Source organism: Zerene cesonia, chromosome 20 (assembly GCF_012273895.1).
Source record: "Zerene cesonia ecotype Mississippi chromosome 20, Zerene_cesonia_1.1, whole genome shotgun sequence".
Taxonomy (NCBI): Eukaryota; Metazoa; Arthropoda; class Insecta; order Lepidoptera; family Pieridae; genus Zerene; species Zerene cesonia.
The window spans coordinates 5,591,959-5,615,367 of NC_052121.1; the positions used below are offsets into that span (position 1 = coordinate 5,591,959).

Here is a 23,409-nt window from a genome sequence, read left to right on the forward strand (position 1 = left end):
ACTATTTGAAAACAAACTTATTTGTAATGGAATTATTTATTTTAAATAGTCTGCCGTCTTCATAATGTTAACCTTTCATAACCTACGATTGTGATAAGTGAACAAACAACAAAGCCAAGTCACCATATCATAAATTAAACAAAAGTAATAAATATGCGCAAAAATTGCTTCATTTAGATTTTCGTATAGATTCACATACCCGAAAGATATGTCAGAGGTAAGAAATACAAAAATATAGTGAAATTTGTAATTGAAAGGTTGTACCTAGTTTGTATATTTTGCATCTACATTTAAATTTTGTTAAATACATAATTATTGTAATCGACTCATCGTTGACCTAACCCTTAGAACAGATATCAGTTATGGGGTGGTTGTTTTGAAGAAGAGGCCTCACAGGATCTGAGGCACTTAAACGATTCCCTAGCAGTAGACAGTCGGCTCTTTCGGGAAGATATTCGGGGTAGCAGTGCTTGGGCTCAAGAGCTGAATAAAAGCAAACATCTTTCCGATGATCATTACATTGCTATTATTGAAGGTTTGAAAAAAGTTAGTATTTTTGTTCATTTTAAGCACTTCTATAACTTGAACAAATTTTAACCACTTAGGCTACCTGTTTATGCCAACTTCAACTTGATTATAGGTTGAAATCGACATCGAAAGAGATTTAAATAGAAGTGGTCGTCTCTTAGATAAAGAAGAAGATATACATTCCGTAGTGGAACGGCGGCTTCAAGAATATGCAGGTGATGCAGCTTTGCATTTACACACGGCTCGGAGTAGAAATGATCAGTCTGTCACAGATACAAAACTCTGGATGCTTAATTCTGTAAAAAATATAAAAAAAGAACTATTACATCTTATTTCGGTAAGTGTACGCTGACTGACAGCGATATTTTAGTGCTTTCAAGATAGCTAAATTATTAATTTTCAATTGATAAAATCATTTTTATGTTCTATGTTTTCATTTTGAAGGTAGTGTCGAAACGTGCAGAAAATGAAATAAATGTAATTGCACCGGGATACACTCATCTTCAGCGAGCCCAACCTATACGATGGAGTCACTTTATGCTTAGGTATTTTAAGTATATGAACCTTAATAATTTGCTATTTTGCTGTGTGTGTGTGTAAAAAATCAAGTCTATGGATCGTGAGGTCTCACGTACCTATTAAGTTAAAAGATCCAATTGTAAACTGTAGGACTCGCGATACTAAAGTTCCAAACAAAAAACCTACTAAGTTAAATTTAGCCTATTATAATGGTATATTATCTGTGATTTCAGCTATGCTTGGCTACTAAAAGACGATGTTTGTCGTCTAAATGAACAAGTTAAGCGCTTGTCAATATGCCCACTCGGCAGTGGCGCCATAGCTGGCTGTGCTTTGCCGATTGATCGTGTGAGATTAGCCCATAGTCTGGGATTTAATGATATCACACCTAACTCTATGTTTGCCGTTGGATCAAGAGATTATATTGGTATTTTTGTTATATTTTGATTGCTTAGATTTTATACTGCATGCTTATAAGCATAAGCATATATTATAATATACATCGAGATTAACTGTCTACATTTAAGTTCTACCTTTCAGTTGAATTTCTTAATTGGGCTGCACTGTGTTCAGTGCATCTAAGTAGACTAGCGGAAGATTTGATAATATACAGCACTCAAGAGTTTGGATTTGTACAGTTATCTGATAAATTTTCTACTGGATCCAGTTTAATGCCCCAGAAACGTAATCCTGATGGTTTAGAATTAGTGAGAGGGGCTGCAGGAATGCTTTTAGGTGACAGCTTTTCATTTAATTGCACTCTTAAAGGTTTGCCCAGCACTTACAATAAAGACTTGCAGGTCGACAAGGAAATTACGTTTAGATCTTATGACAGATTAATGCACTGCATAAAAGTAATGAATGGAACTATAAGAACTATGACCGTAAGTATTAATTTAAAAAAATTGTACAATTCATTAATTGATATTTTTAATTGTATTCTTTAATTTGAAAAAGGTTAATCAAGACAAAGCAATTGGGCTCCTGGATTCTAGCATGTTAGCTACAGACCTCGCGCACGCGCTCGTCCGGCGTGGCGTACCATTTCGAAAAGCACATCATATTGTAGGGTTCGTGCTCAGACGCGCTGCCGCCTTAGGAGTAGATCTAAAGCACATGCCTCATAAGGAATACATTGCTATATGGTAATATTTAGAAAAAAATAACATGTCATTTATAACATTACTAGCTGCGCCCCGCGGTTTCACCAGCGTAAGTACGTATACCGTAGGAATATCGGGATCAAAAGTTGCCTTTATGTTATTCCAATTGTCCAGCTGTCTACATACCAAACTTCATTGCAATCGGTTCAGAAGTTTTTGCTTTAAAGAGCAACAAACGCACACACATCCTTACAAACTTTCGCATTTATAATATTAGTAGGATTAGTGGGATTTACATTACGTTGAATCTTGTTAAAAAAATTCCTTATATACAAGGTCGGCTATATCCTTAAAACCTACTAAAACTAACTAACGTCTGAAATAAGGGGAATGGCAATCATAGTCTTTCGATGTCATTTAGTATTGTCAGTTTTGAAAATACTATGCTGTGTAATTAAAAATGGGAGACTAAGAACTTTTTGCGTCACGTCTAATGTAATTACAAAAAATACGATTCACTTTGAAATTCTTACAGTTTATTTAATAACGGTTTATTTCATTTTGACTGTCATTCGAAATTAAATATAAAATTCCTTTATTAATTCATTTAAAGCCTCGGTTGTCACAAAATAGCACAGTATAGTCTATTTAAAGTAAATTAAATCACATAGTACTTAATGCTTTTCGTGTGGTTTTTGGACGTAACAAATTTAATTAAATTTTGGTAATTATTGAATTAATGAGATTCTTAATTTCTTCAATTAGCCCAGAATTTGGATCTCAAGAGGAGCTAGAGAAAATATTTTCATGGGAATCTAGTGTGGAGCAATATACAAGCGCCGGAGGAACTTCGCGCGACGCGGTTTGGAATCAGCTGCAGTTGTTACAGAAATGGTTACAAGATGAGCATTGTTAGACTATAACATTGTATTGAATAAATGTACTGGGATATTCATTTTACATTCTCAATTACGAATTTCACATAGACAAAATTTGGTTTAGATTTTATAAATAAAACAAAATATCTTCTGTCAAAACATGGGTATATTTTATACCACATTATATGCTAAATCTAATTATCGTTCGAGAAACGCTAATCATTATTTATAAGAGGTATTTACATTTGTATCTATTTCCTAGACTGTTTTTACATATAGAAAAATATTTTGACACTTTAAAAATATGTACCATTCAAACAAGTTTTGAGTATTTTTAATTGATGACGTGTTTAATCCATAACTTTATAAATGTATTTAAGATCAAATATCTTGGAACAAACTGTTACTACTTGCGAAAACATAGTTATAAATGTATATTCCATATTAATTGTACCTTCGGCTAACATTTAACAATATTATAATGATTATTATATAGTAAAAAAATATTAATCAAAAATTGGCTGACGAATACAAAGATATAAACATTCTTGCATAATAAGTACTCCCATCTTAGGACAATATTTTATATTACATATTAGATACAGTCTTAACAGTTAACAAGTAGTTTTTGGATAATTGAACACAGTTTATTTCTCTTCTCTGGTTCATTAAACAGAAATATGCCATTTTTAAATAACTCAAAATGATGTGAGAACAATATTATGAATGCCAAATTTGAGAACATATGTACAGTCAACTTAGAAAAATATTTGTTATACAATATATCGAGGTGTTATAATGAGTTTAATCTTGCAAAAATACCACGAAGTAAATGCTTTTAATTTTTTTTTTTTTTTTGAGGATCATTCATTCATATATATCGGATAATTTCACAGTTTACAAACGGCGTCCGAAGTCTACAAGCACTCGGCATTTTGTATTATGACCATAATTCGAAATTGGAAATTTTGGTTTCGTTATTAAGATCGTTATACTTTAAAACTACACAGAAATATCAATACGGTGCTTCGTCGCCTTGCAACCGGCTCCTTATGGACGTTTGGAAAAAGTAAACTCTCGGCAAATACAAAATGCCAAGTTTGTACACCGCCGCTTGTAAGCAGTAAACTATTGAATTTGCCTGTGACTAACACAAAAATAAATAGTACCAATTAAGGCAAAGAAGGCTCTCTAGCCTTCGAGAGAAGTTTTGATTCGTAAAAAAAGAAAAAGTACAATTATATTCACTTGTCATATTGTGAAATAGGATCTTAATATACAAAGAGTGAACAACATCACATCGTTTGTGTCCTTGTCCTTCAGGCAATGCAACATTATTTTTCAGTATACACTGTGTAGAAGTCTGAGCCAGTAACGTGGACATTAGCTCAAAGAGTACGTACAATAGAATGTTCTAGTTATATCGAATGTAGCTTACTAGTCCACGTTTCACAACGAGGCCATTTTAGCGCATGGCTATCTCTTCAACGCTACGTCGCTACGAATTATGTATAAAGAATAATGTTAACACACGTGATAATTCTCTAACACGATATGTCACTGCATAATCAGCTGTCTGGCTGAAAAAACGCACGATTATATACCGAGGTTCGCAAAGTTCAACGACTTAGGACGGGCCCGCGGCGCAGGGCGGCGGGGCCGCTAGAACTTGAGCGAGAAGCCGGGCGCGACGTTGAGCGAGCGCGCCTGCACGTGGAAGCCGAGCGCCTCGTCCGAGTCGGCGCGCGCGAACTGCGCGTACGCCGCGCCACCCGCCGGCGGCTTGGGGCTGTGCGTCGTGCGCCGGTTGCCCTCCGACTTGGCGGGCCACGTGGGGAACATCGCCGGGTCGATCGCCACCGGGTTCTCCTGCGGGATTTATTATATCTTACACGTGATAGATATATTGATATAGAGACTTACAAACTATGCGAACGACAATCAATTACACAAAAAGACACACAATGTTTTATTACCAACTTATGTGAAATCCTCTAGAAACCACAACACAAAATGCAATATTACCCAACTTCTTATATATCAACTTATTTCATCGTCGAATAATGTATTCTATTATTATTTCTAGACAAATAATTCTGTTACAATATTTGATAATTAATGAATTATAAACAAACTACATATTAAAAAACCATAAAATATCAAAAAGCCTCCCATCCATCCCACATTACTCGCAATAAGACACAACTCCATGTTCCACGTACCTTAAAGTAAGCGTGCTCCAGCGCGGCATCAGCGGAGAGGCGCCTCACGGGGTTGTAGGTGAGGAAGCCTTGCAGCAGCGCGAGCCCGCTCTCCGAGAGCAGGTCGGCGCCGACGCGCTGGCGCAGCCCGCCCGGCGGGTGCTCCGCGAACGTCATCTTCTGCACCGCTGGCAGCTCCTTGTAGCCCGGCCACAACAACTCCGACGGCGTGCCGAGGTCCTGCAACGTACGACGCCTTGTTACAACTAAGATAAGAAGAAAAACCCCAATATCATTTGGAAAATTCAAATATATAGAATTACATGCATCATGCATGTAATTTTATTTATTTGAACCTATATTTGAATCCTGTGTGATATATTAACTAACCACCTACAATTGTCTATTGTAATTAAGACAGTACATATTTAATTATATTATATCTTCCTCACCTTAAATATTCTATTCAACTGATCGACCTCTGATTTTCCGGGAAATAGAGGATTCATCGTGACAAACTCTGCAAATATGCATCCAACACTCCACATATCAATGGGCGTGGAGTATTCTTTACAGCACAGCAATAGCTCTGGGGCGCGGTACCAAAGTGTCACCACTATGGGTGTGTACTGGCGAAGCGGTGACCCATACTCCCTGGCCAATCCGAAATCTCCAACCTAGGACATTAAAAAAATATTATAATCATAGAAATTTAATGTTCTTCCTTGTGGCTTATACTATCGAGTTGTAAAAACAAAATGATTACCTTTAATATTCCTTTATGTGAAAGCAGCAGATTACTTGTCTTCAGGTCTCTGTGCAGGATCCAGTTATCATGTAGGTGGTGAACTGCTCTTAATAATTGTGTCATCAAACATTTCACCTCACCTGAAAATATAATAACTCAATTGCAACACCAACTGATGTGGACATAATTTAATGCTGAATGTGCGTTTATGTCTTGCTAAAATAAACTATTAAGTAATTTTTTTACTTCTTATGGGAGGGTTAATCTGTCTGGCTCATAGCCATTTCTTTCATATATGGTTAGATTTTTTTAAGTAATCACTTCTGTCGGGCATTCCGAGACGCACTCTTTTTTGTATTTATTTGTTTCAATAAAATTATTCTTTTCTCAAAATAATATTCTATATATTAGCAAAATCGATGAAAATTAGAAGATTCATTTTTTTCCGACATTTTGTAGCATATTCTTTAATATTTTATTATACATGCTTACACATGACATTTTTTAAACAATATTATAAATATGGCAATTTATACGCGCGCTTGCAATATTTGTAACCACATGCGCTTTCCGCGGCAAAATAATGAATATCAATTGAATTTTACAATCATTCCTATCTCTTTACGTCCTCCCATTGTTGCGATATAACTCTATTTAAAATACACTAGCTGTGACCCGCGGTTGAAACCGCGTAAGTCCGTATGCCGTAGGAATATCGGTATAAAAAGTGCCTGTGTTATTTCAGTTGTCCAGCTATCTACGAAGCAAAATAGTATTATTATTGACCAATAGATGGCAGGATAAAAAAAACACGAATAAAACACGAATATGACATTTTCTAAAAAAGATTCCTAGCTAGATCGATTTATCGCCCCCGAAACCCCCTATATACTAAATTTCATGAAAATCGTTGGAGCCGATTCCGAGATTCCAATTATATATATATATATATATATACAAGAATTGCTCGTTTAAAGGTATAAGATAATTACCTGGTAGAAACACCTGTTTTTTGTTCCTCATTGTTTCCATGAGACTCTTCAAATCATGTTCCACGTAATCCATAACTATGAATATTTTGTCCATATTCGAACCGACTACTATTTCTCGCACTGTGACGATGTTCGGATGCTGGCCCTAAAACAATACAATAGCGTGCTACCAATTAGAACACATAAAGAACTAAAGCTAAAAACCTTCCATTGTGAAAAAACCCTGCACCTTATTCCTAGTCGAAATAAAGAAAATTTAAAAACAAATATTCCAATAAATAGTATTCCAATAGAAAGTAGTTAGAGAAAGTCATCTTATAAAATGTATATAGTAATGTATAGTTTACTCTTACGACTTTAGGACCTATTCTATAATTTAACTGAACTTTCTACTTGTTCATTTGGAATACTGCTGGATTACCATACAGCTGTTTGGATAAATAAAACTATTTACCAATGTACTGTAAACTGTAGGTACGAGATGACTGTATACTATTACACAGCTCTACCTGTATCACAAAGTGCTGTATAGTCAATACACGTAACAGATATAGATAAATTCATATAATTTATTTTCCCCATATTGGGATAGTAATGATACTTCATATAACTTTATAAACATTGCGCAACTTGACTGTAAGTTTTATATTTATATGACATCTATACAAATTATCACGACTGCGCATTATTTATAAAAGTTGTTAATTTAAAACCCCTTGGATTTTAGTAACTTTTCTAAACAAATCTTGATAGAAAAATGTTTTACTACCCAATTGCAAGTGTCAATTGCATGTTCTAAGGTTATTTGTAAAATCTGAATGTATGTATAAATCGTAAAAAGGCACGATTCACAATATAGGAAAAAAAAAGATTACAACTATAAAGAAATCATTTGGATGATGAAAATTAACCTTATTAATACGAATTCATCACAATATTAATCTTCTTTGGTTATCATTGCATTTTCATTTTAGTATTCCAACTTATATAATACTGACAATAATTTACTGTACAATATAAATTGAAATAAACGAATTCTTTTTTTTAAGTTAACAAAAAAATAATAAACTCGTAAGCCTTAATTATGGTTTGGCTTACTAATTTAATTCTTTTTTTGTTAAGTTAAAAAGGAAACCATAGAAATTTTACTAAGTTTCCGTGACATCTCAAACAAATAAAACAAAAAAAATACAATATCATTACCGATATAAATATTAACAAAAATAATGTAACATTCAACTAAACTGGAAAATAATATTACGAAGTTTTTCATCAACTCTTACAAATACATATATTATGAGTAAATAATATACGCTTTAAATCCGTTATCGTTACATCATTTAACATACATTATTTTTTCTTAACTCGCATATTAATCCTTATACGGTTTAAGGTTCGTTGTTTCATTTTAATTATTTTTTATTCAATGAAAATGCATTTTTTTCTCAAAATGGCCAATCCTAAATAGATTGATGAAACAATTATGCTTATTCGATAGAACAAAACTTGTCTGAAATCAATTTTTTTTTCAGGATAATCAAAATTATCAGAGGAAAATGTAACAAATATTTAAAATTACATGTGAAGCTTGTTTTCCAATATTAAGCTTTAATAGACAATGAAAGCATTGGCCAGTGTGTGGGCATCAAAACATGCAGGAAAACATTTTCTTCGGAAAAGGTCTTAAATAAAATATTTATAATGTAAATGAAAACAGAATATTATACCGAGTAAATTACGGTCGCAAATTGCGAAGATATTTGTACATTGACCTGGTATACCCTATCTCTGTCGCTCCGTTATGTTATTGCTCCCGTGACCCCTTCACTAAAGCGGCTCGTCGGAACACAGTGGGGGTTTTAGTCGGTAGAAAACCGACATTACCCCGTGGAAAGGACTCGTGGTCCTTTCCCCGGGGGCCGTGGGTATCTATGTAAGATTTCCTCAATAGAAAAAAAGGAGTGGCTGAGATAGGTCATACCAGGTCAATTTTCGAAATTCTTCGTAGATCGCAACCGTAGTTTATGAGCAAACTTATGCTATAACTCATTACCAAATACTTCTTTAAAGACAAAAAATAATTTGGGTAATACGTCGTTTGTAAACAATTTTAATAAGTACATAATCACTGCAAAACCAGTGAAGTAGTTTCATAATTTAAGACAATCCATAAACTGATATATTTAACATTAAAACTATGATGGTAATATAAATATTATACACGTATGGATGGTCTTAAGATAATAAGAACAATAAAGATTAATTTCATGTATAATGTAATAAGGTAACAATTTTAAAGAAATTAATCTTATTATCTAAACTCCAACATACTATAAAATAATAACCATAAACTTTTGAAATAATAAACACCATCAGATTTTACAAATAATTTAAAACATTAAAACCAAATGGAGAGGGAATATTTGCAAGTTAGAAGTTCATTAATGACAATTTCTTATTGTGGGATTGAAATTAATGAAATTCTGTTAGTAAATAGATTAAATATCGTCTTTCTATCATTGTAAACATGTATTAGCCTATTTTAAAGGTAATAAATGACAAGTATAGAAGACTTGCATGAAAACTTTTAACACCTAATATTATTTGTTTCCCAAATTTGTAATATGGGAAAGCCAGCTTAAATATCGATCATAATTTCGGATATGGCAATACAAACTTTGGATTTTAGTTATATGTAATTTAGCTTAAAAAAACAAATGTATAATAAAAACAAAACAAAATACAAATAATGGGTCATATGAAATGATTAGTAATTACATGAAAAATGACATGCATTTTTTTAATTACTTTTTTCTACATAAATATAGAAAATCATTTCCATTAATTTCAATACAAAGCACAAATTATGAATATCATAACTCAATTTAATTTATATTTTTCCACAAATTGCATATTTTGAATATTCATTTTTGTTATTTAATTATTGTTGAATCAAATTCCAGCAGATCTGTCTGTATATTCGCGATAAACTCAAAAACTACTGCACCGATTTTTATTATTTTTTACACCAATGGATAGCGTGCTTATCGAGAAGGATTTAAGTATTAATTGTTAAGTTTTAGACATAGGAGGGAAAGCTGCGGGCAGAAAGCTAAAATAAATATTTATCCAAGTTTGTAAAAAAAAACAAGATACTAGAAACATTTGTTATATGGAACTTCACCTGCACCTTCTGCACTATAAAACGAAAGATTGCTCCTCTTTTAGGTAGTTTAGGATATGTAGTTTTTAAATCATGCATATGCCAAGAAAAATGTTTTAAATGACTTTTAAGATATATAAAATGCTGTGTGTTAAGTCATTATAATATTTTATTATAATAATGTAATGCCGGCCTAATTTCATTCAGTCGTTCAATGAAAACGTTTCCACGGACTAATCGCGCGTGGTCAAGGGTCAAATGTAATTTGACGTTTACGTTATAAAAATGGTACATACTAATTGTATTGTAAAAGAGTTGTTGATTGTAAATCGTCACTTTGTGTTAACAAGAATCTGTTTTTTCATCACTACTATATTATTGATATGTATTGGGTTGTGACAATCGCGACATTGTCTACGTTATCGGCTTTTGCGATATGATCAAAGGTAGCATTTCGAAGCCAGACTAGAATGAATTTGTGCTAGGTCAATTAAACTGATAAGAATTCAATGATTGATTGAATTTAATGGAAGATAATGAATGCATTGAATAGGTCATGAACCAAATCTTTTTACTTCTACTAGTTGAACAATTAAGCTTATGAACTTAACTTTTATTATTAAAATATATTTTTATTTTTATCCATTATAACTAGTAAATACTACTAAATGTAGTTATCTCATAATGTAGATATATCGATTATATGTTCGATTTAGACCATGTAGAATTCGGAAATAACAGAAGTGTAACAATAATTTTTTTATATTTCATAAGCACATTCAAACAAATCAAGTTAATTAGATTTTGGTAAATAATAATCAACGACACATTCAAATCGGAATATTACGATTCAATTTCTTTTGTACAAAAGATGATTTCAATATATTAAAAAAAATACTAAGAGTGTAACCAAACATTGCCTACATATTACGTTATAAACTATAACTATAAACTATAGTATTTATTCTACTCCTCTCAAGACATTAAAAAGGAACAAGTTTTACTGTAACTGGATTGAATTCATCGATTACAACGAAAAAAAAACTAAGATCCCACTCGATCCATTTTGAGGAAATTAATTTTAAAAAATGTTAGAGTGTGCAAAAGATAACCTCTGTAATTACTATTATATAACCAATTTGCTAATATAATTTGCGACCTCGTGTTTCATTTTTATTCGTTAAATTTGTCTTAGTTAAATGTCATTTAAAACAAAATTATATAAAGAATATAAATAAAATTGGGTGTAAGCAGATTGAGATATTTTTGTTAATTATTTACACTATTCTGTTTCCTAACAAAATAAAATTTTAGGTTTAGGACCAGCGCTAATACTACCTCAATATTCACCAATTCAATTTAATTAAAAAAAACCGATACACTCAGAATCGAGCATTGTACTATGAATTAAAATATTTAGTAAGGTGGAAGAATTGATAGTGTATTATGTCAAATATATACAATTATAAATGTCGTATAAGTGTACAAAAAATCTTTATATAATGTGCATCTAAGGGTTTCCCATTATGGATTGGTGCAAAACTGGCAGAATGTGATAAACTATATACAAAATCTACTAGCTAACAAATTGAGCAATCAATAAGAATTTTACATCACTATAATTTTAGCATATATTCTACAATTCTAGGTTATTTAAGAAAAACTGAGATTTCGACATGCTTGTAAATAAACAATGAATCGTTGGTTAAACAGATTTTGAGGAAATTTCGGATGACTTTTTAATATAATTTGCATTTAGTACTGAGAGAATAACAAAGAGCAACACCTTAGTCCAAAATCAATGCGAGTGCTCTTTGATATAAATATATCTTTTTAACTGATTACATTCTAAAGCATTTTTCTTAGAAGATACAAAATATTTCAACTCAAAAAGAAATAAATTTAAAAAGAAATAAATATACCTAATGAATGATCGATCTACCATAAAGTTCTGTCTTTCCATATAATATGTGGTCATTATAAATCACTTAAGAGTAATTTCCGTGTCATGCAGCCAATACCTTATTGAGGTTCCATACAATACTTTCCTTGTTATTTTACACACAAATAAATCACAGTTACCTTAATTAATGTCGAGTTGTGATTCTTCATTTCACTCGTAAAAGTTTGTATTGCCATTTCAGAAAACCGTCGATATTTGATAAATATGGGTAATGATAAGAAAAATTACTTTTCAAAAATAGTAAATTTGTAGGAGTAGAGAACATTGGAAGATTTTCCCCTGGAATAAATCCCTTATAAGATACTTAGGCCCGCCCGTGTATCGAAGTTGTTAACCCTTGCAATTGGGTCACACCTCTAGCACAACCCTCTTCAGGTAAGAGGTGCCGGGCCTGTAGGAATAAAATACACTGCATTAATAAAGTGAAATACACACGTGAGCCATCGATTGCGTCACCGCGCGGCTCAAACTTACAAACTAAAGATAAACGCATATTACATTGAAAGTTATACCTTTAAACACTGAGTAATGATGCATTACGATGGCCCAAGTGAGCTTATAATTATTAATAAATTGAGATTGTGATCCTACCTTTAGTAATGTGTTGATTTCCCTTAGTGATGTAATAGGGAATCCTTCTTTTTCCTTCTCCATTTTGAGCCGTTTCAGAGCCACAATCTCATCTGTGGTTTTGTCCCGAGCTCTATAGACAACTCCATATGTGCCCTCCTCAATTCTATTTAAACATTGAAACTCTTCAACTGATCTACACCCCTATAAAACATATTAAGTTAAAAAACATGTAAGTGTTTGTTTTAAGTTACTGTTGACTTACACTTATAAAGTAAACATATAAAGATAAATGTAACTTACTGAAGTGGCCACCATATGATGATAATCATTATTTATAAATAATAAAGTTTAAAGTGGGACCGTTCATTAAGGACAAGATCAAGGTGAAAATTATAATTTTTCATTGCAAGTTTGTAAAAGTACAAATTTCTCTAATTTAAAAAATGGTTTATAATTACCTGAAGTGCAGGGAAGTAGGGTGGCAGTGAATTGATGGCCTCCTCTTTGAGTCTCTGACTTTCATCATCCTCAGTAGGTTTGGCTTCTTCTACTGGAGTTTTTCCATTTTCATCAGGTGGGGGTGGGGAAAATGAATGGGACCTACTCCTACTTTTTGATCTAGAGTGTGACCTGATAAACAATTTTTCAATTAAAATAATAAAAATTAATCATAAATTGTGTCAAATAACATTTGCTTTTATATAAGAGCTATATTAGTACCAAATAAACAAAATCAAAGGTCAAATATAGTGTATTTGTAAGAACATTGTAGTTTCCTCAACACAGTCACGGCAGAATTGCAACATTATCATTTCCTTATGACCTCAATAACTATTTCTTCTATTATTCTTACCTTCTAGTTTCATGTGATGAGGGGCTTGCATGGATAGATTTTGGTGATGGTGATTTTGATTTTGTATGATCTTTGGTCACTGTTTCATTCATAGCACTTTCTTGAACTTCCTCATCTGATTTTGCATCAGATTCTGAATCAGTAGTAGAACTTCCCTCTTCTGTTTCTGTATTGGAATGTTCACCTAGGAAGAAAAAAAATAAATTTCTTTAAAATCTACATCCAGTTAATGTTTAATAATTCCATTGAGAGAAGACAGAAAACACATTTCAAGTTTTGAGGTTTTAAGTAAATTTCTTTATTTTTGAAGACTAGCTCTGTACCCGCAGTTACACTCATATAGTCAAATGAAATTATTCTGGGATTTTACGTGCACAGTTCCACAATATCTCATGGGATTACCAAATATCATGGGATTACCATATATCACTTCAGTGGTTCAGGTATAAAGAGGTGACAAAGAAACAAAAGTAGCCCTTTAGAACTAGATATTTCAATGGGACCAGATGACAAGTCTTCAGCTTTAGCTTCTTTCAATCTCTCTTTCTTTCAGCTTCTTCAGCAGCCACAAAATAAGTTAATCCACTAAAAGTTACGAGGTAAAAAGTACACACAGTAAAAAAATACAGATAAATTGAAGCTTTTTCTTGTAATCAGTTAAAACAGTATGATGATAAAATCATGATGTGTAAATTATTAAAAGAATTACCTTCTTCGGGTTCAGAGTGTGTGTCACTCTTCATTTCCACATCACTAGCATCTGACACTTCTACAACTGAATCTCCGTAGCTCGGCGAGTGCATTGTCTTGTTCTTTTTAGTCCTGCTTTCATCTGGACTAACGGAACGCTTTTTGCCTCGGCGGCGACGGTCTTCTCGACGCGCTTCTAATTCATTACGTGATTCATGTTTCCTTTTAACCATTTCTCTTTCTACAAAAGACCGAAAAACTTATATAATTAGAATTCTAGAAAAATCATAATTATATAATTACTGATGTATATAAATGTTTTTACAGTGATTAGAGGAGTCTATTAGCTTAGTAGTTGCGCAATTATATAAGAATCTAATCCCATAAACTTTATCTTGCTATTTATAGTGAACTTAATAATCAAAATTGTTCTTAGACACATTTAAATCTTATTCATGATTTCAAAAATAAAAGTTTACCTGCTTCTATCAATCTGTTTTTTCGTTCTAAATGTTGTTTATCTAGAGAAGAATGTCTACTGGAATCAGACCTAACCTCTTTGTCATAATCAGAGTGTTTTTTTGAATCTTGTGTTTGAAGTTCTTTTGTCAACCTTTTACTTAATATTCTGCTTCTTAAATCTTCTAATTCTTTATCACCAGAAGTTTTATCTCGGTTTTCTTTTTCATTATTGTGAGAACTCCTAGTTTCTTCAGCCAGCATTTGTAACCTAGCATTAATTTGTAACCTCTGTGATGTAGTTTGTATTTTTTCTGACTCAATGTGCTTTCTTTCAGCCTCAGAATACTTATACTGTCTATCCCTACTGACATATACATCATGATCCCTTTGTAAATCTTTTTCTTTGTATGCCTCTTTACTTCTATAAGTTTCCCTTGGTCTACCTAAATCTCTATATGTATTATCTCTATACAATTCTCTCTCTCTATAATGCTCTCTTTCTCTATAAGGATCCTTTTCCCTATAGACTTCCTTTTCTCTATATACATCCTTATCTCTTATTTCTCGTTCCCTATACATTTCCTTTTCTCGTATGTCTTTGTTATCGCGGTATACTTCTTTTTCCCTGTAGTATTGTTTTTCTCTATAGTAGTCCTTGGGTACATCATCACGTTCAATGGCTTTACCAACCTCACGTTTCGCTTTTTCCATCTTATCACGGTCCCTGTTGAAAAAAGTCAATTATGTTGTACATCCCCAGACCACTGAGTCAGACCTTAAATTAATATTCAACATTAATAATAGAATATGAATATAAAACAAATTAACGCAATATGAATCCCTACAAAAAATAGCTTCTTACTAACCTATAAAGATGCTTTTTCTCTTTTCTCGCAGTTTCTTTGTACCTGTCTTTGCCAGAACGTTTGTGACTCCTTTTGTCTCGATGCGACCGAATAATCGCTTGAGGCGGTTTAATTACCAAGGAATCGGGGTTATCGCGGTCCTCGTCAGACAAACTAATAAAATATAAATAAGAAACATTAAACAGTCTGTAATAATCACATAGAAATGTTGATGAATGTCCTTGCAATAACCTGACAAATCTATGAACATGAATAGTAATTAAATATGTCACATCGTAATGTCCTTTTTGAAATACCACTAACCTGAAATCCATTTCGTCCTGAATTGGACTTCGTGCTAATTCTCCGTCTTCACTTTGATCATCTTCGTAATTGCTCATGATTTGTCAAATCTATGTAACACTCGAGTCCTTGGAGTGTTCACTTATTTTTTAATTAACAGTATAAACAAATCACTTATACACCACAAAATAAATAAAAAATAAAACTTAACAATAATAAGCACTCAGAAATTGTATTACTTTGAACATGCAGCTATCAAATCTCTTGGTTCGACGCCATCTTAGCAAAATGGTTAACGGAAGTTAAATGCTAACATCGAATCAGTTCTGCCACCATAACACAAAAATATTATGTATGGCAATACTATTTTCTGCTTCCGTTAAATAAATGTAACACCTACCCTTTTAACCCATAAAAAATATCTATAGGTAATTATTTTATCTTGTGTAATGAACCCAAAGTGTCCTTTGGCCTTTTAAAATAGAAGGCACTAAATGCAAATAAAATAAATTTATAAATATTTTTGTAATAGGTTTAAGTCTACGCTACAACAGTGCACTACTTAGGAACCTGCCAATGTTTACTTTTTATTTTATATATTAATGCATTATGCAAATTTTTATATTTGTAAAAAATTGTATAGAATGAGAGGTTGGTTGGTTGGTTGAAGGAAGGTTATCTTGTACAAACAAGGCGTTCCGCTTTTATGAGTACTAAATTGCTAGTATTCTATTGGTAAAAATGTCATTGGTGGTCATTAAAAAGGCGGTCAAGTCAAAACTGAAAATTAAACGTCAAAATGCAGAAAACATATATGAAAAGTCAAAATAGAAATTAAAATAATGATTACGGATATAATATATTATATTGATTTGGTATCAAAAATTCAATTCACGTTTAGTATACGTTATTGATATGCAATTAAGCTTAAATGATAAAAGTGTAGTGAATTGGCAATGTCCTTGAATGAAAAATATTAATTGTATTATGATAACAATTTTCAATACTGTTATATTCGTGGATATATTAACTGGGCTTATTATGAATAACGTTATAATCTTATTATAAAATGGTAAGATTCATTAATTATGCATGAGTGGGCTATAATTTATGAAAAATAAATAAAAATTTGATTACTCCACAGAACAGTAAGATATTAAATACACTTGCTAGTGCAATAGAAAACAAAGATGAGGAACTTAAAAAAAGGAAAGAAAGTGCTAAACAATATCTACGTGAGCTTCTAGGCTGTATTGAAAATTGTCAAAACCGTTTTGGAGGAAAGTCTGAGCTTGCTACGGAAGATGATATTAGGTATTAATTTATTTCTACAGATCTCTTCTTAGTTCTAGTTTACTCTAGTTTGGTACATTATTTCGTAAACATTCTGAAACTGATTTTAGATGTATAATTTATATAATAAATTAAAATTCTAGAAGAGCTACAAATCTCTAGACCCCTGGTACTCGCCTAGGGAGGCGGGAAGGCAAGCGGGGAGTGGGTTTCCTTTACAGCAATGTACAGTTTTATAGAGATAACTTTTTTGAATCTTTTAATATTATCTTACATTCTTAATAGAGTAACTAGCTTTTGCCCATGGCTTCACATACATTAAATTCGGAATACTTTTACATATGTTATTCTATATATATAAACCTCCTTCATGAATCACTCTATCTATTAAAAAAATCCCATCTAAATCCGTTGTGTAGTTTTAAAGATTTTAACACACATAGGGACAAGGGGACATACAGAGAAAGTGACTTTGTTTTATTCTATATAGTGATGATACTGAACCTGAATAAAATGTTGGAAAGTGGTTGTGTTTGTGCATTAATAAAAGCTTTATTTTGCCAGAAACATAATACCTTCCATAACCATTTCCTCTTAATCTAGAAAAACTCTCTATCTTAAGAGCCAACATATAAATAAATAAATCAAAATGCAAGCAAGTGAATTACTCTATATGTTAATTTTTATTTCCTTAAAAGTATTGTATAGTCTATCGAGCTAAATATTAGTTCACTCAAATTAGACCCAAAGACCAACATAATTGAAATCCATAAAATACTCTTCAATCTGATAAAAAATAGTTACATACATAAAAATAATTATTTAATAAATGTACAATAAATACATATAACAAATGTTTATTACAGAATACTTCATCTTTGTGAAAAATGGGAAAAGGTACTTAGTCATGGATTGAAGACTAATTTATCAAATTACACCATTCAAAATTTTGTGTCTGCTGGATTAAATTTTACATTTAATATTGTTAATGTTGGTAAGTCAATCATAAAAAAAGAATATTACGATACTTGTACATATAGAACTTATATTATTCAACTGAAGTTTACTTTAATTTAAAAGTGATATGGAACAGTAGAGATATTAAAAAGTATTTTTATTAAATGCAATAAAAATGGAATTTAAAATAAATGGTTTTTAGTTTTTTGTTTGCCTTCTCCAAAGGGTAAAAATGGCATAAATTTGTCAGCTGCTTGTCTGCCACCAGGTGGATTGTCAGCCCTATCCGATATGCACACAAAATTTCATAAAAAACGGTCCTGGCATTTCGAAGGACTATGATAACTAACATTGTTACACAAGAAACGAACGAGGCCAGAATGCTATTTTGCAATACATAAAAAAATCTAATTATCTCCCCGTGACCACGCTCGCTGTAAAGTGTTCGAAACGTCGGGTTAATAATATAATGAATAAATCGCGTTTAAAATCCGTTGAAAAGTTTTTAATTTCTAAATGTATAATACTCGCGTGAAACCAAACACAAGAAAATACTAAAATCTAATTAATTAAAAAAAAAAACATACAACTATTATGCCCTTGACACACACACACACATATATAATGTACATACTATTTAGTTTATAGCCTTATATGAGGGTTCAGTCACATGCCGTCGAACTTTTGATTCTTGGACATGCCGGTTTCCTCACGATGCTTACCCTCACCGTTTTAAGCAGTGGTGATGCTATCCACATGTGCAGATAAATTGAAAAAAAAATCAATTTATTCCCTGCATGCTCTCCGGTCTCGAACCCCGACTTATCGATCTTGAAGTCCGAGGTTCTCGCCACTGAGCCAACACTGCTTATTTGATATTTATTTAATGTTAAATGTATCAATAAAATTGAGCCAAAAAAAAAATTTTACCATGTTATTTATTTCTGTTCCAGGGAATTCATTATGGAGCTATTGTTGTTTGCACTTAACGAAACACGAAAAAGAGCGTTTCAAAATTTTGTCTAATATAAATACACCATTGGGATATTTTAGAGCATTTCTTAGAGCCTCATTAAATGAGCGTTCCTTGGAAAGGTAATTAATAAATTTCTCGTCTTTTTGTATCTACTCTATGTATTAATTATTTTATGTATGCTGTATTTTAGGTATTTACAGAGTTGGATTTCTCATGGTCTTTTAGTAGAGTATTATGATGAAGGAGCTATTATTAGAAGTCCTGAAGCCAATCTTCTACCTAATACTGCTGCAGGTAAATTCATATACTATTATATATATAAATTTTATATATATATATAGATACTTACTGATGTTTATATTCTATAAATAAACATATTGGTAAAATGAAATATATTTCATGTTTTATTGCAGGCTTATCAACTGTTTTGTTTGCGTTATCTATTGATAGGGCTGAGTTGAATGACTCCCAGCATGCTAGCCAAGCGAACAAGGCAGAGCTAGTTATACCGCTTCCTACACCAATCAAATCAGTTAACAATTCCAAACGAAAACCACTCAGACAGGTGATATCGTTTGAAAAAACAGAACATAAAAATAGTACGAAGGGAGGAAAGCCCCTAGAACCCGTTGATAGCGTATCGGAAGCCTCGTGGAACAGTGCTCCAGCTACCTGCTTAAATTCTCCAGATCCTAAAATAACATCACCTATCGCATCCACAAGTGAGCCCACTAGTTCTGACTGCAAGACTGGTATAAGGCATTTCTTTCCTGACAGTGTCAAATCTCTTGACAGCCCCTTACAGTTACTGTCCAAACTGTCGGAAAGTGCAAAGGAAATATTTACAAGCTCGTCAAGTATCGAAAAGAATAATTTGCGTGACGACGCCTCCGATTTAAGTGTCAATTGTTTGAAAATATATGAGAGTGACAGTGAGGAGGTAGCCGGTAGTATAGATGGTAGTACATCGTGCTTGGAACTTTGCTTTACGGAAGATGAGAGTGTGCCCGATGAAAAGGCACTCGATTCGGTTTTAGAATGTAGGGAAAAGGAATTCATTAACTTGCAGCTCAAGTACAATCAAATTGAACAAACAAATAAAGATAAGATTCAGAAATTGGAGAAAGTTGTACTAGATCTAAGCAAGTGAGTGCTCGAAGTAAATAAAAAAAGTGTATATTTATGATTTTATTTTGATGTCATTACATTATTTTCAGAGAAAACGATAGGTTAAAGGAACAATTAAGAAATTATATGTCGGCTTTGGAAATGGGGAAAGCATTGAAATCTAGCAATGGCCATGAAGAAGAGATAACGCAATACGAACGAAAACTTGTTCAGGTCAGTTAATTATTTAAAGTTTTCCAAATAATACTTTGAAACAATGTATGTATTCGATCACCACACTAAGGCTTTTATTATAACAAGCGTTAGTGTGTAAAGTTGTTTGTTTATTTTATATTTTATTTTACTTTTCAGAAAGCTCCACGTAGTTTATAACATAGCAAAATGCAATTGCTTAAGTCATAAGTGCTTTTTTTTCGCAGAAAAGCTTAAGAATTTCAACTCATTTGGCCCGATTTCCAATCGGCTGTGATAGTTCAAGGAACTGTAACAAGTAAAGCTTCGATGTTATATCGTACGGAATCCCAAAAATGAACATAATTGTAGTGCATTGCCCATGTCTTGTGAAACTATTGATTTACAAAACATAAAAGATAAGATTAGATTATTAGCTTGAAATGATTGTCCTCTTGAAATATTCATATCATAAAATCGTAACTACAATTCGTCATTCGTCGCGCAGGTAGCTGAAATGCACGCGGAATTGATGGAGTTCAATCAGCATTTGCAGCAACGACTTCAAGATCTAGAAAATTCGGGCTTGGAAATATTAGAATGTCCAGAGTCTAACGTGAAAGTGTACATTCCCAGTGCGTTCTTAGTCGGAAAGAAACCAAATTCCTATCATGTGTATCAGGTATTGATTGCTAATATATTTCTATTAGAAAATATTAAATTAAAATAATCAGATTTATTAATACGTCATTAAATGTTAGAAAATTTTGTTTCTATTTCTAATTGTTTTTTTTTCAGATATTTTTAAAGGTGGGACAGGAAGAATGGAATGTGTATCATAGATACGCAAAGTTCTATGAAATGCATACGCAACTCAAAAAGTGCCATCCAGATATTGCTAATTATAAATTCCCTCCCAAAAAGACGCTGAGAAAGAGAGTGAGTACATGCTAAAACAAACTGAAAAATTCACTGAAATTACACCATCTAGCTTATAGTAAAAATTTCGAATTCCAGATATTAATTTAAGCACTTTTTTATCGAACATAATATATACTTTTCTTCATTATTTGTGAGGTCCTATTTGGGTGCTTGCATATGCTATAGAAAGAAGCTTAAATATCTTCACTATAGCCCTTGTAATTATGCATTGGCCTGTTTTGCATAAAACGAAAAAAAAACTTTCATTGATATAATAGTTAAATTTGTTTCTAGCGTATAACTTGTCGCTATTTAAATTGACGTACACAAAACAACTAGACTCACAATCACACTCGAAAATGGTCCGAAGCAAAACTCTCCTACGTGTCTATTAAGCAGTTGTTATAATGGGCGATATAATAATCTTGATTGTCGAAAATGACATAAGAAAATCTTGTGATATGATTACGTCGTGGTTAACTTTGATTGCATACCGGACAAATCTTGGGGGTTTTTGGTATGCTTGATTTATGTAAAACGTGTATTTTCTTTTATAAAAAAAAAAAGAAAAATATTACGGCCACGAAATATGGTGCTAATTTCAATTAATATTCTATTAACGTCGATGGGATATTTACGATGAACTTTTAATAGGCGATTGTGGTTGTAGTTGTGTACAGCAAGTCAATAATAACTTTAAAAAATCCTCAATAATGTGATACATAACAGGATGCGAAAGTGGTAGAACAGCGTCGCATATCGCTGCAAGCGTACTTGCGACACGTGGTGCTCGTGCTGCCGGAACTGCGGGAGTGCACCAGCCGCACTCAACTCGTCACTTTATTGCCTTTCTTGGGGTAAGTGTTACTTTGTAATTATTTCACACTTCACACTAGCCAGGGGGCGTACGATACGATTAAGATCATTCAATAATTCGTTCTTAAGAAAATAATTTCATTAATACTTCGACACTATGTATGTATTACTATTGGCTGTCAAACGATAAGAGTAGGTATTCTTTTTTTTAATCGCAGTAGTTAAGATGTATGTATTCTATTGCTAAATTTTTATTACACTTATGACTCTCAGCATTATTGCTAGTAATCAATATTGCTGAGAGTTAAAAGTTTAAAAAACAGATATGTACAGAAAATTTATACAAACGCCTCACGTAATTTATAGACGCCGAATGCAATTATCGAAATAATGCAAAATTTTACTGGTTTCCTTCTCTTTCGGAATACCATTTTATGGGATTCCGCTTCAAGTATAAATAATTTCTTGAAATCATCTGATTGTTTAGGTAAGTATAGTCTGCTTCAAGGCAAATACTCATCGACGTAGTCACACACACTTGTTTGTATGAAACAATTGGTTTCAGGACATCGTCTACGGCCAAAGAAAATGGAGTCCACAATACACTAGCGCGCCAACATTCCAACGACTCTGTGTCTACTTATGATCCACTATAATAGGGTTTTCAGTAATTTCTTGACAAATGAAAGATTTGTGACGGTAACGCATTGGCTAAATAACTTTTTCTTAAAAAGAATTCAAGTTGATTAGCTGTGAATATTGATTATAGGGTATGTAGAAGATGCTACTACTCAAATATTACAAACGAAGGAGTATCTAAAGTAGACATTGTGGTTTCAATATAGTATAATACGTATGGTGCGTAATAAGCACTTATCAAATTCTATGTGAATAAATGTATTTTAGCATAAAGTATTTTAGGGTAACACGTAGTACACATGTTAGTTTTCATACGGCAATAACTATCATAATATTTGATACTCTTATAAAAAGCTTAGGACTTCGCTCCAAAATATTGATCTGAATGAGTGAATTCACGTAGTGAGTAGTAATCACAATATGATGTGTATTATAAACTAATGTTAAAACATGATCTCTACGTGTCTACATTACTTCCATAATTTTTCCCAGTATTTGTCATTGATTTAATATGGTTTGTTTGTCTATTGTTAATGGTTAGATAAATGACATTACTTATACTTTCTATGAAAACATTGGAACCATATTAGTTGTATGTAATATAAAAGAAATACTAGCTGTGACCCGCGGTTGAAACCGCGTAAGCGTGCTACGTAACCGTATCCCGTAGGAATATCGGTATAAAAA

At 32.4% G+C, this 23,409-nt stretch overlaps 3 protein-coding genes across 4 annotated transcripts; 2 read left to right on the top strand and 1 right to left on the bottom strand.

Moving 5' to 3' along the window:
* Window positions 1-208: 208 nt before the first annotated feature.
* LOC119834859 (argininosuccinate lyase) lies at window positions 209-3,119 on the top strand. The gene is made up of 8 exons (XM_038359377.1): window positions 209-217; window positions 349-546; window positions 641-865; window positions 973-1,073; window positions 1,281-1,474; window positions 1,588-1,931; window positions 2,005-2,192; window positions 2,916-3,119. Exons 1-8 carry the CDS (start codon window positions 209-211, stop codon window positions 3,064-3,066), a joined length of 1,410 nt encoding a protein of 469 aa, XP_038215305.1. The 3' UTR covers window positions 3,067-3,119.
* A 59-nt stretch (window positions 3,120-3,178) lies between these two features.
* Window positions 3,179-16,113, bottom strand: LOC119835334 (cyclin-dependent kinase 11B). Of its 2 annotated transcripts, XM_038360092.1 has the most exons (12): window positions 15,843-16,113; window positions 15,540-15,692; window positions 14,691-15,397; window positions 14,231-14,452; window positions 13,522-13,705; window positions 13,127-13,298; window positions 12,687-12,869; window positions 6,970-7,114; window positions 5,996-6,117; window positions 5,682-5,906; window positions 5,251-5,469; window positions 3,179-4,897 (listed from the first exon to the last, which is right to left on the bottom strand). In XM_038360092.1, the coding sequence occupies exons 1-12, from the start codon at window positions 15,917-15,919 to the stop codon at window positions 4,691-4,693; spliced, it is 2,616 nt and encodes an 871-aa protein (XP_038216020.1). In that variant the 5' UTR covers window positions 15,920-16,113; the 3' UTR covers window positions 3,179-4,690. The 2 variants fall into 2 exon arrangements, with proteins under 2 accessions (XP_038216020.1, XP_038216021.1); XM_038360093.1 differs by lacking the exon at window positions 15,843-16,113 and having other exon boundaries at window positions 14,691-15,448; window positions 15,540-15,676.
* Window positions 16,114-16,595: 482 nt separating this feature from the next.
* Window positions 16,596-23,329, top strand: LOC119835241 (sorting nexin-29-like). The gene is made up of 11 exons (XM_038359955.1): window positions 16,596-16,893; window positions 16,966-17,135; window positions 17,981-18,108; window positions 19,025-19,166; window positions 19,238-19,341; window positions 19,461-20,193; window positions 20,265-20,388; window positions 20,855-21,028; window positions 21,145-21,285; window positions 21,997-22,124; window positions 22,649-23,329. Exons 1-11 carry the CDS (start codon window positions 16,891-16,893, stop codon window positions 22,737-22,739), a joined length of 1,938 nt encoding a protein of 645 aa, XP_038215883.1. The 5' UTR covers window positions 16,596-16,890; the 3' UTR covers window positions 22,740-23,329.
* Window positions 23,330-23,409: the final 80 nt, after the last annotated feature.

Excerpts from the sequence above, each read along its gene's own strand:
- LOC119834859 (XM_038359377.1), top strand. Across the intron at positions 547-640 it reads TTATTGAAGGTTTGAAAAAA|GTTGAAATCGACATCGAAAG; the intron begins GTTAGTATTTTT and ends ACTTGATTATAG. Across the intron at positions 1,475-1,587 it reads TGGATCAAGAGATTATATTG|TTGAATTTCTTAATTGGGCT; the intron begins GTATTTTTGTTA and ends TCTACCTTTCAG.
- LOC119835334 (XM_038360092.1), bottom strand. The coding sequence starts at position 15,919 with ATGAGCAATTACGAAGATGATCAAAGTGAAGACGGAGAATTAGCACGA. Across the intron at positions 15,693-15,842 it reads CAGGACGAAATGGATTTCAG|TTTGTCTGACGAGGACCGCG; the intron begins GTTAGTGGTATT and ends ATATTTTATTAG. Across the intron at positions 5,470-5,681 it reads AGTTGAATAGAATATTTAAG|GACCTCGGCACGCCGTCGGA; the intron begins GTGAGGAAGATA and ends CGTACGTTGCAG.
- LOC119835241 (XM_038359955.1), top strand. Across the intron at positions 19,167-19,237 it reads AATGAGCGTTCCTTGGAAAG|GTATTTACAGAGTTGGATTT; the intron begins GTAATTAATAAA and ends GCTGTATTTTAG. Across the intron at positions 21,029-21,144 it reads ATTCCTATCATGTGTATCAG|ATATTTTTAAAGGTGGGACA; the intron begins GTATTGATTGCT and ends TTTTTTTTTCAG.